The sequence below is a fragment of the Phascolarctos cinereus genome, unplaced genomic scaffold, assembly GCF_003287225.1.
Source record: "Phascolarctos cinereus isolate Bilbo 61053 unplaced genomic scaffold, phaCin_HiC Scaffold_726;HRSCAF=1367, whole genome shotgun sequence".
In the NCBI taxonomy this organism is placed as follows: Eukaryota; Metazoa; Chordata; class Mammalia; order Diprotodontia; family Phascolarctidae; genus Phascolarctos; species Phascolarctos cinereus.
The window spans coordinates 60,099,131-60,118,870 of NW_027556098.1; the positions used below are offsets into that span (position 1 = coordinate 60,099,131).

At 35.8% G+C, this 19,740-nt stretch overlaps 1 protein-coding gene across 11 annotated transcripts in view; it reads left to right on the top strand.

The window, feature by feature from the left end:
- CASK (calcium/calmodulin dependent serine protein kinase) overlaps window positions 1–19,740 on the top strand; it is a 379,925-nt gene that overhangs the window by 250,072 nt on the left and 110,113 nt on the right. For 7 of the 11 annotated variants that reach the window (XM_020967084.2, XM_020967088.2, XM_020967093.2 and 4 more), the window contains exons 10-11: window positions 5,098–5,197; window positions 15,411–15,428. In XM_020967084.2, the coding sequence (XP_020822743.1) occupies window positions 5,098–5,197; window positions 15,411–15,428 (118 nt within the window). The remainder of the gene's footprint in view (window positions 1–5,097; window positions 5,198–15,410; window positions 15,429–19,740) is intronic. The other 4 variants (XM_020967085.2, XM_020967087.2, XM_020967092.2 and 1 more) reach the window with 1 other exon arrangement.

The following is a 19,740-nucleotide window of genomic DNA, read 5'->3' on the forward strand; positions in this document are numbered from 1 at the left end:
GAGAAGGGAACCTTCATCTTCTAACATTATTGTGCATTGCTTCCCAAATTACATCTGTTTCTGGTTGTTACTGAAAGGTGTGCAGCTTCATTTAGTAAATATAATATAGCAATTCTGCTTACTTTTACTGCTTTGGGAAATAGCGATATAATTTTTTTAAACTAGATATTTCAATTAAAAGGAGGAAAACAGTATAGAATGTATCTCTAGAGAATGAAGATCTCTAATAACTTCTTACAGTTACCTTTCTTCAGGTTTTCAAATTAAAAACCACAGCCTAAAACTGTAACTTCTTAATTAGTACAACTTTGAGCTTTGCAGACATGTGTAAGTGTAAGGATGATAAGTGTCCTCAGCAAAATAAGGAAGCTTAGAGATGAGTAAGTTTAGGAAGTAAGGTAATAAGCTGTTTTTTGGACATGTTGATTCTGATATGCAAAGAATCCAATATCCAGTCGTAATGGAGATGTCCAGCAGTGAATGAATGACCTGTGACTGCAGTTAGGAGAGAATTAAGGCTGGATATAATAGATTTGAAAGTCATCTGCATAGAAATGATATTTGAACCAATGAGAACTGGTAAGATTACAAGAGAAAAGGTAGAGAAAATAGAATATCCAGGAAAGAACTTCGGAGGATTTTCGCCTTGATAGGCAGTTGAAGTTCCATAAAGGAGATGGGTGTACTTGGTAATACAGAATGAAACCCAAGGAAAAACAGTGTCCTGAAAACCAAAAGTAAAGTATGCAAGAGGGAGAGTATGATACACCATCTAAAAAGTTGCACAGGGTAGCAGAATGAGGCCTGAGAAAAGGCCATGGGATTTAGCAGCTATGAGATCATTGGTAATATTTGAAAGAGATATTTCAGTAGAATAATAGGATTGAAAACCAGAATTAAAGGAATTAAGAAGTGAATGAGAGATGAGGAAATGGAAGTGATGAATAAACAGCTATAGAAATTGGCTACAAAAGAGAGAAAAGATAAAAAATGGTTAGCTTGAGGAAATGGCAGGGTCCAGCAAAAGCCTTTGCAGGATGGGGAAAGCTGGGGATATTTGTAGACATCAGGGAAGAAGCCAAGTCAGTAAGGAGAGGTCAGGGATCAGTAATCAGTCACCAAGCATTTATTAGCCATCTACTGAGTACTAGGCACCAGAGATACAAATAGAAAAGTGGGATTATCCCTGCCTCCAAAAGCTTATGTTCTAATATGGGGAATATACCACATGTTGGGGAATGTAGCAAGGGAAAGAAGTTTGGATGCAGGCAGTCATGAGGATTGTGAGTGGAGCCATAAAACATTTGATTTTCATGACTTTTCTAGTAGACAGGCAAAAATAACCCCAGGCTTTTACCTCATACCCAACAAATGTGAAAAGAGGACTAAAAAAGAAAATGTCAGTTTTTGAAGGGGTTGTGGGAGGACAGGCACACTAATGCAATATTGGTGGAATTGTATTTGATCCAAACATTCTGAGAAGCAATGTGGAATTACGCTGAAAAGATAACAAAAATATCCATGTTCTTTAACCCAGAATTACCACTACTAAGCATCTACTCCAAAGAGATCAAAGACAGAAAGAATGGTCCCATGTACGCACCAGTACAGTAATATCACTTACTGTGATAGCAAAGAACTGGAAACAGAATGTGTTCATCAGATTGGGCAATAGCTAAACAAAATTTATATGAATGTAATAAAGTACCATCGTGTGGTAAGAAATAATGAATTTGGCTAATCTGAGGAGCATGGGAACATTGACGTAGAGTGATGCAGAATGAAGTAAGCTGAACAAGTACAAGAGAAAAAACAACAAAGCACCGAATGCTTTGTAATTTTATTACATATATACATATATGCACATAGATATATAGATATATATCAATCTATGTATATCTATATATCTATATACATATAGATATAGATTTAGATATATAAAATGACTGAGCTGGACAATAGAAGACAGCTGAGAAAATATCCCTTCCTTCATTCACTTGGAAGTGGGGGATTCTGAGAGGAGTATCACATATACTATTAAACATGGTTGACATGTTGCTAAACTGCTTTTTTTTCCTCATTTTTAATATCTGTTACAAGGAAAAGCAGTCAGTCAGTTAATAAACATTTATTAAATGCCTACTGTGTACCAGATACTGTGCTAAGCACTGAGAATACAAATACAAGAGGAGGGGGGAAAAAGGCAGCCTCTGCCCTCGAGGGCAATATTTTGGGGGAAGACAGCACACAAAAAGAAACTGAAGAACTTGGAGGTCTGGGGGAAGACAACCAGCACAGGGATGTGGTGAAGTATGAAGAAGTACTGAGCTGGGCATACTCCTTAAATGGAGGCTTTGGGAAGAGCTCTTCTCACTCCCTTCCAATCAGAAGGGTCTCAGGTTGAAGGGTACTAACAAGGCATGAGTATCCAGCCTGACAGCATCTTGCAGAATGCTGAGGTTCCTGGGGGCAGGTTGGAGAAGTCCAGAGGAGTACAGGTGAGTGAGGAAAAAGGAGAAAAGCTTTTATTAAATGCCTGCTAGATGTCAGGCACTGTGCTAAGAGCTTTACAAATATCCCATTTGATCCTCACAAGCACCCTGGGAGGTAAGTGCTTTTATGATTCCTGTTTTGCAGATAGATAAGCAAACAACATTTAAGGGTCAGTTCAAGGCTACGTCCAGGCCCATCCCTCAATCCCACTGTGTCTCCTTTTAACACCTGCTCGAGCACAGTTCTCCATCACTGATTTACAGTAGTCTCTTTCTGCCCACCATACATTTCAGCATATACTTTGAGTGTCTGCAGTTTGGATTCTTTAGAGATTAGCAATATAGCTTGATCCACCAGAAGATTATTGGTGTAAAAAAGATAGGTTTCTGTCTTAAGGAGAAGTTTGGAGTAACTGGAAGTGCTCCACAATTCCACAAATACTAATCCAGCCCTCTCCCTCAGTTCTGGGCCCAGCTCATTGTCACTTGTTCATCTCTCCAAGTTGTGTGTACTGATGGACCAGTTCGGTGGGATGTTCATCCAGTAGCAAAACATGATTTGGATGATAGCTATTCTTTATCCGCTTGGTTTTTCTGGCTTGGACAGTTAAGACAATTTTTTTCTTTTTTTAATGATTGTGAATTTTATTTGGGAAGGGTTTTTTTTATTTATACATTGTTCTAGGGACCAGTTCTCACAGTAAGGAAATTCTAGAAGTCTTTGTTCTTTCCTTCCAGTAGAATTTAAGTTCCTTGACAGCAAGGTCTGCTTTAATTTTTGTATTCCCAGTGTCTAGCACAGTGCTTTGTGCATCTTAGGGGGGAAAGGAAGTATGCAGGCCTGTGATTTCAGTGGTGTGGGGAATTTCTGATGTGGAGACACACTCAAACAATGCAGACCAGAGACTTATCTGCAATTTAGAGTGCTGAAGAGTTGTCTAGCGCACTGAGAGGCTAAGTGATTGACTCTTGTTATCTCTGTTAATATATTTCAGAAACAGCACTGGAATCCATGTCTTTTTTTAAATGATTTTTTTTTTAGCCATACTAACATTTGCCACTGATTTTTCCATATCTCCACCTCTACTCACAATGGACTCCTCTCTTGTTACAGGGAAGTTTTAATAAACAAAGCAAACAAGCACTTAGGCCATTGTCATCTTATGCCTCAGTCTACACGTACACAAATACTTTGGGAAACCTTAGTTAACAGTACATAGAGATTGGTGATATTCTTGGACCCACAGCTACATAATGTCACCAGAAGAATACTGTTGTTAAAAAGATGGGTTCAGAAGTGTTGATTTTTATTGATAATTTATTTTAGGGGCAGGTAAGTGGTGCAATGGATAGAGCACCAGCCCTGTAGTCAAGAGGACTTGAATTCAATTCCATCCTCAGACACTTAGTAGCTGTGTGACCCTGGGCAAGTCACTTAGCCCCATTTACCTTACTCTTCCTCCTTCCCCCCAAATCAGTTTTTAAAAGAGGTACAGTCCATCACCTTTCCAACAAGAGAGTTCTCTGAAAACAAGACTGGTCATTGCATTGGCCAGAATGTCTTTTTCTTCCCTGTTTTTTGTGTTGAAACACATGATTTGATAGAATTATAATTTTTGTTTGCAATTTCATGAGTTAACCAACCAAATGATTTGATGTAGGTGGTCACTTCATGTAATTATAATTTGACTGACATCCTGGAATATTTACCTCCTTTAGGCTTAATAATCCCTCCACATTTCTTCTTCACTGGGACATTTTCCCAATGTTTTAGTCATTTTTGTGTTTCTCTCACCCCTCCCCACATTCCCCACATCCCTTCCAGTCTTGGCTAGAGAAGAACTTGGGGTTAGGCAGTTTCCCCACATGGCCCCCCAAAATATTGAGGTTTAGGTGTGCTGAGACCCCAAAATCATGACACGTGGGTCCTGTCTGAATGAATTCAAACGAGTCCTTCTTTCAGCCAAAGACAAGGTTTATTAAAGATCCACCAGACTCTTAAGGAATCTAAGCATTTGTATCACTAATGCAAGCAGGCTAGATTTAAAGAATCTGAGCCAGAATCTATCCTTTTGCTGAATTAGTTCACTTAAGTTAAGAAGAAAGAAAGAAAGAAAGAAAAAGGAAGGAAGGAAGGAAGGAAGGAAGGAAGGAAGGAAGGAAGGAAGGAAAAAAGGAAGGAAAAGAAAGAGAGTTAGTAGATCCCGAAGGGTTTAATAATATAAATGTTGGTCAAACAACATGTCCATAGTCTGTACTAAATTGGTATGCTTCTTTATGAAGACAAATTAAAAAAATTGTCATTAACAAGTTATATAAGACATTGTTAAAACATGTAAACCATAATCATTTTCCATACTGACCATTCAAAAAAAATCAAAGATGTTAGTTTTATCAGTAATTGTGTGACCTCTAACATTTTTGTACTGCTGTGCATATCTGTGCTATGTACAAAGAAGCCTTGAATTACAAAATGTTCCCCATTTTGCCCTTGAGATAACTGTTATTTCCTAATTTTTTTCATGGCTATGTTTGTTTTATTAACAGATTATTGTTGTTGCTGCTGCTTTTAAATTAATTGAATTTTGTGGGGGTTTTATTTTAGGGTGCAGTACTGGCAGCTGTATCAAGCCACAAATTCAACTCATTCTATGGGGATCCCCCTGAAGAGTTGCCAGATTTCTCTGAAGATCCTACCTCCTCAGGTAACTTCACTAAAACATACTTCGTTATCTCATCGCTTTTATTTCATTAAAATTAGAGTTTAGAAAGCTCTTTTTTTTTCCCCCACTGTACTGGTCCTACATAGTATACTAGAATGCATACTGGTTTTAGTGTGTCAGGGCCTGAGTCCACATGCATGCGCATGCACACACACACAAACACACACAGAGTGATATGCACACTTATATTCATATACAAACCCACAGGCACAAATATAGACATAGATACACATGCTTATGTTTGTGAATGTCTGTGTGTATGCATCTTAGCACAATAAAAATATATCTATATGAATGTAGATCTGTGTGTGTTGTGTGAATCTGTGTTTGAGTCTGTAAATATGTATATAGATTAGACTGTGAGCTCCTTGAGAGCAGGGACTATTGTTTGCCTTTCTTTAGATCCCCTGTGCTTGACATGTCGCAGGCATTTAATAAATGCCTTTAAACTAATGACTATGTATGTGCGCCTTGTGTCTGTGTATATGTGTCTATGCCTGTATATATTTGTCTCATTGTGTATATAACTATACATATCTCAGTATATAATTACATATGTATTTATGTACTATGTAAGATCATATTAATGTTTCTACATGCTTTTTTATGTGACGTGTGTGTATGTGTCTGTATGTGTTGGTATATTCACACACGTTTATCTCTATATACATGTATCTGACACATGAATATGTGTGCATATAGATGTGTTTATATAAGTGTGTGTGGCTGTGTATGTGTGTTATATTCTGAGTTGTACATATGTATGTCTATGATGTACTGTATACGTATGTGTAGCTATATATGCAAATTGTGGTTTTGCATGTGTGTATATAGGTGTACACACACATACACAGGGTGGTTTTGTATTTGTATGAATGTTTTAGTATATTCAACAAATTGTTTTTACATATATGTGCTTGTGTGCTTATACAGATATTTTCTGTATACATATATATGAGTGCATTTGTATGAATATGTGTGTATCTGAGCATATATCTATATGTATGTAGATAAGTGTGTATGCATGCAAATAGAGCTTTGCATGTGTATGTTTATAAGTGTGTATATAGTTAATTGTATGTATAAAAGTATGTTATACAAATCTCTATATTTATAAATAATGTATAGCTATGTGTAGTATCTTTGTACAAAGGTGCTTATATATACATATGTATTTGTGTGCGTATGTGAGCATATATAGTTACGCGTTTCTAGGTATAGGTATGTGTATATTGTACATATGTTCCTGCTTACATGTATATATGTACGTGTGTATGGGTGTGTGTGTATTCATCTGTGTACACATGGGTATAGTTATTTGTAAAGATGTATGTGTTTTGGTGTGTATGTAGGTGTGTGTAGGTGTACAGAGTAGGGTAGCAAATCAGTTAGGGACAAATATGATGTTTGCCTTACAGCAAATAAGAACTCAGCTGAGATTAGATAACATTTGTGAGTTTCTACATACATATACATATATATGTGTGTGCATGAATGTCAGTGTGCAGGTATTAAAGCATGTATGTGTGTATATGAGTGTTTTGATTGTATGCATGAGTATTTCTGTATAGATTTATGCTCTTGTGTTTATGTGCATGTTTATGTGTGGTTGTATGTGTTCATGTGTAGGCACATGCTTTTCTTGAATTGTGAACATATATATCAGAATTTCTATGTTTGTAGATGGTTGTGTATATGAGGAGGGTATGTCTATCTGAGTCTGCTTCATGGCCTTACGTATGTTGGAAGGGTCTTGGAGTTTATGTGTATCTGGATCTTTGGGTGTATATGTGCGTGTCTAGCTCTGTGGGTATATGTTTGTCATTTTAGGTCTATATGTGTATGTATTTCTTTTTAGGTTATGTGGAGGCATGTGTATGTCTCAGAATATACATGTATTATTTGTATGGGCATGTGCCTGGGTCTGTGTGGCCGTAAGTGCATGTGTGCATATCAGTGTAGACATCTGTATCTATCTGTATGTGTGTGGGCATGTGCATCTGCATGCTTGTGGGGGAGAAGGGCAAGGTTTCTAGATGTGTTTGTGCCCACATGTTTATGTGTCTGAGTGTAGGTGTGTGTTCATATCTATGTACCTCTGTCCATGTCTCTGTCTGCGTTGTGTCTGAGCTTGCCTGTCCTTGGAGGCATATTTGGGTCTCTTTGTTTATACACATCTGCCTTTGTGCCTTCCCCCATTTGAATATAAGATCCTTTTGAGAAAAAATTATTTCATTCTTTATGCATATTCCTTAACACCTATCATAGTGCATGGCGCTTAGCTAGCACTTAATAAATATCCTTGATTGATTTATGTGGGTACAATATGCTTGTGAATGAACATATCTGTGTATATACATGTTTATGCCTATATTTAGATTGACTTGTATAGCTATGTGTACATATACACAGAGACACATAAAGATCTGTGTGTGCCTTATATGTGGGTGTGTCTTTGTGAGAATTTCTAGGTATGTGTCTCTGAGCTATTTCTCTCTTTGTAAGGATGTATGTCCCTGGGTATGTATAGGTATGGGAGACGGGGAATTCTTTGTGCATATGTATGTGTATAGGTACATACATGTATGTTTGTATGCATGCATTTTATACATAGGACTTGCGCATATGTATTCATGTGTAGACAGACATATACGTTTGCATTTAATGTATCTTGTATTGAGCATATACAGGTGTGTGGACCTATGTGTGTATGTAACTGTATTATAATTGTATATGTGTATACATATGTGCATGTGTATCCATATATGTGCATTGAGATTTTTACAGGTGTATATATGCAGATTTTCTATAGATGTGCCTATGTGTCTAGGTGTGTTCATGCATATCTCTTCTGTGTATGTATTTATCTGTGTGTATAAATGTGTGAATATAAGTAAATGGCTATAGATACATGATTATGTTTAGAGGTGTATGTATGCACGTCTGTAGGTACAGGCATAGTCTTTTTAGAGATGTGTGTCTCTGGTTGTATAGATGTGTGTCTCTGCATGTATAGGCAGATCTGTCTGTCTCAGTGTATAAATATGTGTCTGTATTATGTATATGTATGTATATATATGTAATTGTTGGTTAGTGTGTATAGATGTGTTCAGCTATGTGTTTTGTGTGAATATATAGATATACATACTGTGTCTTGGTGTGCATGTTTGTAGCTAGGTGTGTATTTCTGTGGGTATGGGTGTCTATGTGTTTTCTATTTTTATGGGCACATATGTAAGTATGGATGTCTGTATGGTATTGGTATGTGTATTGGTATGTGTACTGGTATATATCTATATATTTATGGTCCTGCTTGCATGTAGGCCTGCTTATGGGTGTGCATTTGTATTATGTATGTATATCTCCATTTCTGTATATATTTATGTGTATGTATGTGGATCTATGTGTGTATGTCTCTGTGTGTGATGTCTGTGGATTTGTATATCTGTATATGTGTATGTGTGTATATATATTTGTGTGTGGCTTTCAGGGGCTTTGTGAATCTTTGTGTCTATAGATGTGTATGTGTGTCTGACAGCATATATATGTATATGTGCATGTGTTTTATATGATATTCATTTAACAAGTATTTGTTGACAAATACTATATGCCAGGCCCCCATAGAAGCCTGCTGTGATATCTTATCCCAGTGTGGAAGTGACCCTGTGTTCTCTAAGGCTATTCTAGCAAAGCATAAACTCTGGCAGATTCTGTCATGCTGGAAAGGCTTCCAGTACAGTTTGAACAATAAACCTCTGCTTTCTGAAGAAAATCCAGAGAAGTTCACAGAGACTCATCACCAATAGGCCGGCCATTTGGTGATGAATTGTTGGCCAGGCAACCCATGAAACAGCAATACAAGGGGCCCTCAGTCCTGTGCAACCCTTTGCGTTGTTTCTGCAGTGATAGTTACAGAATAGTTGAAAGGGGATCAGAGGGTGTTAAGGATCACACGGTTTTTAGAACAACTCTAAACTTTAACTTGGCAGGTACTCTGAATGCCTGATCTTTGTCCAATGACCAATGGATGTACCTGGTGCTAGAGGAACTAAGTCATAACTGTTATTACATTCTCACTGTAAATGAAATAAGAAGGAAATGACAGCTAAATAGAAGGATGACTTGCCGGTTATCTTTAGAGAAGCAAATAAAGCATTCAGATGAGCTGGATTTATCAAAAGCCCAGAGGGAACAAGAAACATCATTTTATAGGCTATCTGTCCATTTTGTATTGAAGTATTGAAAATAAGTATTTTCAAAATTACCAAAATTAAAATACTTGGAGTTTATACACCAAAATCTATTACAGAAGATGAAGATATAAATAATTTCAACAGAGGGTTCGTATTCAATCAGCATATTAAATTAAAGTTTTCAGTAAAAAGATAAAGATTCCCAAAAGATATATTGGAAAATTTAGATCAGGAAAATGCAGGACAAATATCTGTAGACTTCACAGAAAGAAGCCTTACACATATTATCATGAATACTTTCTTTGACAAAAGAATTGGTAACGACTGAACATGATGAGCACTGCATGAGATCACAGTAAATGAAATTGATTACATTTTGACAGGCGACAAATCATTTCCAATGTGCGAGTCAATCCTAAATCAGCTTTCTATGTATAGTCATACTACTAACTTCCTGGAACAAAGATCAAAGTTAGGACAAACTGGAAAAAAAGAATACAAATGAGACCCTGATATGCTATCAGTTGAAACAACTCAATCTTGACATACTCAAACTAGTTATTACTTTTAAAAAATGGATAATGAAAAGAAGACTAAGGACACACACAGGCTGTGTAATTTCATATAGAAATTTAACTAATGTAAATCAATTGCCATAACAAGAGGCATAAAGAACCTTTAAAAACAAAACAAAACTCAAAACACTTAACTTTTTTTTTTGAGGGAAATTGGTTTTATTTACAAGACTTAATAAGGTTTACTTCAGGAATTGAGTTTTCCTATAAATCACACTAAATTTAAGTTTATCCAATAGTTTCATGAGTACTCATGATGGTCTAGTTGGGAGGAAGATTGTATTTTATAAAAGTTAGTGTCACAAACTTATAACACTAGCTAAGAGGGGAAAAGGAAACCAAAAAAAACCCCACAAAAAAAGTGCAGATGGTCCTAGCTAGATTCACTCCCTATAATAACGCTTAACTTTCCAAACAGAGAGATACGGCAGTCAGAATGAAGACTGGTCATTTAGGCAAGAAGCATTTATTAAGCATTTACTGTGTGCCAGGCACTATGCTAAGCACTGGGGACACAGAGAAAGTCAAAAATAATCTCTGACCTCAATGAGGCGGCAATGTAATAGGAGATACAACATGTATTTACTGTTACATACAATACACACAACACAATATGCCATCATCATGATATGGAATTGACCCTGTATTCTCCAAAGCTGGGTTAGCAGAGCATGAATTCTGGCAATATGTATGTATACACACAGATAGATGCATGCATGCATGTATAGAGAGAGATGGTCATCTGAGAGGGGAAGCCATTCACAGCTGGAAGAGGCCAAGAACAGCCTCTTGCAGAAAGTGAGATTTGAGCCTCGACCAGGGAGACTACAAGGCAGAGTTTAGGAGGGAGAGCATTCCAGACGTGGAATGTAAAAAGATGGAAAAATACAGAACAAACACCTGGATTAGACTGAGTGTACAAAGAAGAGATCTATGCTAAGGCAACACAATTGTTAGAACTTTGAGGGGTTGATTTACAGGGTATCTAAAGTAGTAAAGGAAGATATGAAAGGTGTAGAAAAAATATTAGACTTTTGTAATACAGAAGATTGTTACCAGGATTACAAGATCCCACTTTACTTATTGTTAGCTGATGATAGACAAAAAAATAATTTTAATTGGTAGAACAAAATACCACCATACAAGACTTTGGTTTTTGTTTTTACAACAAAGAGTTTCCTGTTCATAATTAAATTTTTTCAAGATTCTTTGAAAAATGTAGCAGCAGAGATAACCTTGTTTGATGACCCTCTCTCATTATAAATATCAAGGAGACATGTCTGGTATGCCAAAGATATCCATAACTCTTATGGAACATATCCAACATAATTGTCCATATTGACAAAGAATAACCTGTAAATGATGAGGTTCTCCAGATATAACTGTTTGGAGATGACATCAAGCCCTGAAATACTACTGAGCTGCCTGGAAGAGGTCCATAACTATTCAAAAGAATTTAGCCTAACTATACAAAGAAAAAACCAAGTGGATAAAGATGATGACTTTAAGTTAGATGGATAACCTATAAAACTTATCTATCTGTATAGATATCTTAGACATTGCAAATAGATAAGAAGTTGGACCCAAAATTAAACAGAAAGGAGATTGGGTTACATTGCTTCAGTGAGAGCTATTATTATTCAGTGGATCACTCTAACAATGCACATAAGAAAAACTAAATAGAAAAAATGCTTATTGTCCAGATTACAGCATACATTTGGATGCCCAGTCCATTGAGTTATCCGTTGAATATGTATGTTTGAGATGTACAGGGCAGATAAATGACAGGTTGCTCCCAGAAGCTAATAGTTGGCCTAGATTCACATCTCTTTGTTGTCACTATTGGTATGATTTGGCCAAGTGATTTAGTGTCTGTGGTCTTCACTCTACACGTGTGAGGAGGTGGGACTAGGTTTGGTTTTAATCCAGATTTTGCCTTGCTGCTTAATTACCTGTGTGACCTTTGGCAAGGCACTTTCCCCAACTGGACCTTAGTTTCTTCCTCTGTAAAATAAGGTAGTTGGATCAGCGCTTCTTGAACTATGGGTCGTGACCCCATATGGGTTTGCAAAAAATCTAGCAACAGTAAAAGGTTTCTGAAGCTTTCTGCACGCTCAATAACCAAACACATAATGAATTCGAGGTGTTTTCTGTCAGTGCTTGCCCATGTTGCATTGGGCAACTTCACTGTAGCCTTGGTTCTGAACACAAAGCATGCCTTCAGGCCATGCAACGCCAGCTAACTGCTGGGAGAAGGAGTTGAGAGTGGAAAAAGTTTAAGAGGCCCTGGACTAGAAGACCTTCCAGCTCTAAATCTATGGTCCTATGTATAATCAGAAAACTAGATGACTTTGAGCAAGGGAAAAGAACCAGATGGACAATTCAGTACTTTATGGGAATCCCTGACATGCAGAAACACCTAGAGAGGACCTCTAGTATATTGTGTGAGTGCTCTCTGGAGGAATTTTAAAAGTTTAAAAGTAAAAAATATCGGCAGGAACTTTATAGACTGAAAAGCATGAATGGGTTATGTTTATGACCAGTGGAGATCATTACATTGAAATGATAGACTCAGTGAAGCAACAAGATATTGTTTAAGAGAAAAAAGTGCTTTCATCTTGTATATTGAGTCTTATATTAATTTCTCTTCACTGATGTATCATATTTTAAAATGCTTTGCAACAGAACTTAGAATTATTTCTGTTCTGTTTTGAACTCAATGGAACCTTAGTTCAGTTTTCTTATTTTGCAGATAAGGAAGCTAAGGCCCCACAACAAACTGACTTAAAACTACAGCCTTATAACTAATTAGTGGTAGAGCGAGGTTTAGAATCTAGTTTTCCTGGCTGCTGTTGTGGTGTTCCATTAACTGAACTATGCTGACTCTTAGAAACAAAAGATTTAACTCTCTTTTAGTAGACTTTGTTCCAAAACCTTTCCCCCTTTTTTTTAGCAAATTTCCTTCTTCCATCCCACTTTTCATTGCCTTTCTTTTTCCTCAAGACTTTCCCTCCTCTTCTCTTCTCTTCTCCCTTCTGCCTAACTCCCCTCTCAAAAGATAGTAACCCACATATTGAAGTCATTGCATATTGGTTAAATTTGTGCTTTTTACTCCATTAGAATTGGTTAGAACTCCTACTATCTATACAAATCAATAACCCTTCTCTGAGTTAGTAGATGGTCTTAGAGAAATGGTATGGCTGAAAGTGGTGGTAACTCTTTCTGGCTTAACTAAGGTGATATTCAAGTGAAAGACATACAGTCTTTCACTAGGCCCATGTTTTAAAGCCTTTCCAACTTGTTCAGATTTTTTGTAATTTAAACTCTGCTAGACCAGAATTGCCTCCACACCTCAAGGGGACATCAGAATAGGACTTAGTGGAGAAATTATATTCAGCATAGCAATAATAATACATTGTTGTAGCACTTTACAGCTTACAAACCATGTTCCTCACAACCAATCCTTCCAGGCAAATAGTTGTTATTCCATTTTACAAATGGGAATGTGCCCAAATGTATGCCCACAGCCACACAGATAGGAAGCAGTTAGATTTTGACATAAGTCCAAATCCAGTGCTTTTTTCCATGATGTTACACTTTATATGTTTTAATATACTTAGAATACATGTATTTGAAGTTTTAGATTGTCCTTTTAATATCGTTTTCAGCTAAATAATTGGCATAGAATAAAATGTGACATTAAAAAGCAACATATAGTTGTTAGTGTAAGCGGAATTGGATTAAGACTACAATAATTTTTTTTAAGTGCCTATTCCAGGATGCTGTTTAAAGTGACTAGGAACTATACCTGAATGGTTTTTTAAATAATTTCATTTCTGTAACACTTTTCTCCTTTATTAAAAAAAAGTCTTTATTTCACTAGCTTAGTGTATTTTAATAGAAAAAAACAAATCATGGAGAATCTCTAATTAATTTCAAGTAGTTCCTGATACCTAGAACTGTAACAAAGCATTTGTGGGATGTAGATTGGGTTTGAAAATTGTACTTCCTGTCTGGTGGTGTCTACCAAAAGCTTTGAACATTAACTGGTAACATGCACTTTGACTAATCACAAGATAAATGTGGCCTATAGAGAGTGGAATTTTCTGACATTAATAGATATGTGAACTCATAAAAAAATGACTTTTATTGCACCCTACCCACATGTTGTACCTTGGATTGTTACCTAGCTTGACTATCCTTAAATCCCAGTGCCACAGTTCAGTTGATTAAATTTCATCTCTAAATGTAAGTGATTAGAGCAGTAATCTTGCCATCTTCACTGAAAAGGTATTTTTGTATATGACTTGCCACTTATGTATAATTAGTAATTCCTGAATTCTTTAAATTTATCATCTTTGTTTTCTTTTTTTCTTTATATTCTTTACTGGGCTTTAATGATCTTAGCAACCTAAAACTTTACCTTTAAATATTATTTAACAAATTTATAACATTCAGCTATTTTTGTTTTTCATTTTGTTTTCTAACTAATACAAGTGCATCAAATGTCCTTCTGTATTTGGTGGTAATTTTCTTACACAAAATGAGTCACACAACAGTTATTACTGTTTACATGAGGCAAACCAAAATAAATTATTCTGGCTGCAAATTTATTTTGTCTGAACTCATCTAATGTGAGTTTTAATTTTTCCTTTAAATTGTCATCTATTTATAACCATGTTTTCCCAATTTCTTGTCTCAATTTTTCCTTTATAATTAACATTTTAGAATTGAAAAATATGTTATCTTACTTGATTTTGCAAAGCAGTCATTTTACTGCATCTTTCCATTAAAGTTTATGTGATGAGTTTTAACCGTACATTAATTGCAGAACATGTGTTATTTTCAAGGATGAACATTATCAACATAATTTAACTTATGCTGCAGAGACTAAGTTTCTTGCAACATTTCCTAAATGTCTTTTGAACTGTGTGGTGCAGTTACCTTAGCATGTTATTAAATGCAACTGCACTAAATTTGTATTAAGTATCAAGGTAAGGAATAATTATAGATTCATTTGAAAAATTAGAATCTTTAAGATCATTTAAAGAATTAATCAAATACATACTACATAACAAAAAAGAAGTCTAGCTTAACATTATTTTTTGCAGTGGAAGTTTATTTTCTGTAAATATTTTTTTCCTCTTCATATGTATTTCTTTTTCATTGAAATTTTAAGATTTATCCTTGTTTTTTACAACAGAAGCATTGAGAATCAGACCTTAACTAGTTTTTGATGTTTAAAGTTCACAGATTTTTGTCTTAATCCCAGTAAATTTTTTCAGGTTAACACAGGGGTCCCATCTTATTGGGAGATGTTGGATCCAGCTTTTTGTGGCTTATCTAGTATGCCCAAGTCTGGCTTTATAACTTGCTTGATCTGAAATCAGACTTTTGTTGTTTGTCTATACGCTGCCTTCCCACTAGGACTTCTAGCAGCAGAAAGTAGGTATCCCTTCATTTTCCTCTAAGGCTTATCTTTCTGCAAGTGTTTGGCTTTGCATGTTTAAAAATATTCAGCTTGATTTCTCCTTGGCTGTTAGATGTTTGACTTAAATTTTAACACTGCCTACTAATCAAATAAAAAGAAATATATGTGTAATAAGTATACTATTTTCAAGACATTACTGAATGAATCAAAGTTAATAACCTCTTAATAATACATCTTGTGGACAGAGGCAGTATTAAAATTTTAACTTCATTTAATATTACTCATCTAAATTTCAGGAGGATATGTAATAAATATTAGGGGAAAGATATGCTTGCTTTTCCCAGTTTGTTTTAAAGAAAACTTTTCAGAGTGAGTGAATTTATGTGCAAATAAATGGTCTGTTCATGTTATTAGATACTTTTAAGATAACTTTTAATATCCCTGCTTGACTTTTTGCTATTATTTTACAATGATTAATATGGATCTATTCAATGTATTTGTGATATCACGTCCATAAAGAATTTGAGCCATGAAGTGACTGGTTTTTTAAACAATAACATGGGAAACAGGACTTCATTACAAAGTGACATGCTTTGAGTATGTCAAGAAATTAAAGGTTAATTTACAACATACAAAGAAAGTTTAGAAGGATTGAATTCATAGTTTCTTTAAACTTGATTTCAGTAGTTAGGCTTGATTAAAAACCAGGACGTCATCACTTTCATCAAACAAATACTGTTGTTTTGACCACATTTCAGTATAGGTTGAATTAGGAGCCTCTTCCAGTTGTACACTGTGATTTTATTAATTTATGTTTGAACACATATAATTTCTATTTAATTGGTAAACCCTGTTATGTCATTTGGAGTTGGAAATAGGCAGATGAATCTAGTGTTGTCCCTCATTTCATTAGACCATGGATCTAGAACTGGAAGGAACTGTCTCGTCCAACCAGCTCATATTATGGGTGAGGAAATTGAAGCTGAGGGAAGTTAAATGACCTGCCTGATGTCACACAAGAAGAAAGAAGCCTCACAGTTTGGGCCTGGATCCTGTGACTCCAGGGTCAGCTCACTTTGACCTAAAGCATAGGCTTTTAGGTCATTTGATATATTTGAGTTAGAAAAGCATTTAGTCTCCTGACTTATTTACTGAGAAATCTTTAAGTTTCCATATTAAAAAATAGGCTATTTTGTCAGGATGCTATGTAATAATAATATTGAATATTACAACTATAACCATGGCCTGTGAATATACTTAAAGAAAGCTATAGCCTGTCAGTTACCAATATGATAACATGCTTTAATAATTCATTCAGTATTGATCACATTTGCAAAGTAATGTGGGAGATTAAAGTAGTTATCTTGATGACTCCTTTTGACCTTAAAGACCAGCGAAAGTATGAACATATATGATTATCATGCACAGTAGAATAGGAAGATGTAAGTAATTAATAGATATGTTTATACTTTCTAACTTTTTCCATAATGATAGCAGAAGGCTTTTGGAAGATGTTTATACCAGTCACTATTTTTAGAGATAGTAAAGTAAATGCCTGGTCACAGATCTGATTTGTTTAATTATGTAAAATGAGAATGTTAATTATGCAAAAAATTGAGGAAATATGGGAAAAAATAAGGAAATGCCTAAAGGCAGTGCATAATTGCTTTCTAAGTAAGTTTGTCCATATACATAGTAAGGGCAGATTTGACTACTTTTATAAAATGAACCACATGTGATTAATAGATTTGAGGTTAGGAAGTAAATAAAAATTAGAAGCCACTATATTCTTAAATATTAATTACCTAAAGGTAATTGCTTTGGGAAACATGATTTGGGGTGAAAATTTTTAAACATTTACTAAAAGACTTGTAAAAGGGAATGAAAATTTTGGGACATGACTCTAGGTAAAAATTTTTCCTTCTAATTTTTACTTCTGTATTTTATGATCATTCCCCCGAACCTTTTTCTCTCTCTTCCAAATCCTCCATATTTATAGCAGGTAATTTAGTCTCCACTAAAAATATTGAAGCAATTAGACAAGAATTTTCCCCAAATCTTACCCTGTTCCTGATTTCCTCATTAATGTTAAGGGTACCATCATCTTCTCAAATATCCAGGCTTGTGACCTACGTGTCATCTTAACCCCTCACAGAAATTTCCCCTACACAGAAATATCCCATCTGTGGCCGAGACCTGTTGATTTACCTTTGCAACATCTCTCATGTACACCCTCTTCTGACTCTGTCACCACCCTTGTGCCTTATCACCCGAAGTATTAGCAATAGCCTTCTGGTTGGTCTGAACCATGTCACCTCTGCTACTCCAGCTTCCTGTCACCTTCAAGATCAAAAATAAAATCCTTTCGTTTGGCGTTTAAAGCCATTAAATAACTTCGTACACATACACGCGCGCGCGCACACACACACATGCCTTTCTAGTCTTCTTATACTTACGCTGTACTGCCACCACACTTACACACGTTCTCTGACTCAGTGACATTGGTGTCTTTGTTGTTCCTCACTTGGGACACTGCATCTCCATACTCTTTGGCATTTTCGCTGGCTATCCCTCATGTCTAAGATGTTCTACTTCTCATCTCTGCCTCATGGTTTCCCTGATTTTCTTCAAGTCTCAGCTAAAGTCCCATCTTCTACAGAAATCCCCTTAATTCTAGTGCCTTGCCTTGTTGGTTATTTCCATTTTATCCTGTATGCAGCTTGCTTGTGCATAGCTGTTTGCGTGTCATCTCCTCCATTAAATTCTCAGCTCCTCAAGGGAAGGGATTGTCCTTTACCTTTCTTTGTGTCACTGCTGATTGTCAGGGTTCCTGGCACGTAATAGAAGCTTAATAAATGTTTATTGTCTGAATAACTGATTCATATCTTTTCAGCATCTTTCCTCTCTCTTTTTACTCCTGGTCACAGAAGAAGAAATATCCCTCTTTCTCTGTCTCTCTCTTTCTCTCTCTTATTCTCTCTGTCTCTCATTCTGTCTCTATCTCACACACACACACACACACACACACACACACACGCACACACGCGCACACACACACACGACTTGATCAGGGCCACATAGCTAATAAGTATGTGAGACTAGATTTGAACTTGGGTCTTCTCTACTCCAGGTCCAGTACTTTATCCATTATATCACCTAGATGCCTTCATCTAAGTCATTGATAAAATGATGAACACAGTAATATCAAGGACAGAAGCCTCTAATCAAAATTATATCAATCCATTCACTTCCACTCATTTAACCAGTCCTGAATCTGACTGTGCTGCCATCCTTACCATATCTATCCATCTTGTCCATAAGAATATTGGAAAAAAAAACTGTTGTCAGAGCTTTTGCTGAAATCAAGGTATACTTTGTCTGAGGCATTACTGATGTGCTTGGCAAAAAAAAAAAAGGAAAGAAAACTTCTTGAATCTGGTATGACTTTTCAGTGAATTAGTTTAGTGATCCTTAACATACTTTTCTAACTGCTCACAAACCATCCTTTTAAAAATGCATTCTAGAATTTTACCCCTAATCAACATTGAACTCATTTGCCTTCATGGTATGACAAATCTATCTTCCCATCTTTGAAAGCAAAGCCATCTTTTCTTTATGCTTTTTCACTGGTGATTTCATAGTAGTGATTCATAGTTTTTTTTTCATAGCAGTGATTCGACAAGCACATCTGCATGTTCTTACAGTATTCTGCAAACTGTTCACCCATATCTAGTGACTTGAACTCACTGAGGACAAATTTGTACTCCCTATTCACATACCTTGATTTTCCATTCCCTGTTCCCTACTTTTCCTGATTTTTCTTAGTCTGAATATCATGGCTTGATGGAAACACTGAAACAAGATGAAAGCTATGCCCTTTTGTTTTCTATCAATCATCTGTCATCATTGACCCATACTGGACAAGCAGTAGTCTGCTTCTCCTGCCCCTACTATATTCTTTTTTAAAGTCATCTTTGTTTTCTTTAGCATCTTTATAAGCCTTAGCTCACTCAACACTTCAGATTTCCTGAATCTTTACCTATAGGACTGAGCTACTTTTTTAAATTCTTATCCTCAGTTATTTGTTTTCCCTTTCATCTTGCTTATAGATATTTTTATAATCTCATTAATGAGCTTCCCTATACATCTGTATCTTTAGCTACCCCTTCCCCTTTTCTTCCTTGTTGAAATAATACTGGCTTACTTTGCAACAATTTCATTATTGAGAATCTTCCATTCATTTTGAGCTGACTTTCCTCTTAGAGTACCAGGGATTAACTTTTTGAAATATGCTTTCTTAAAGTTTAGATCTTATCTGACATTCTC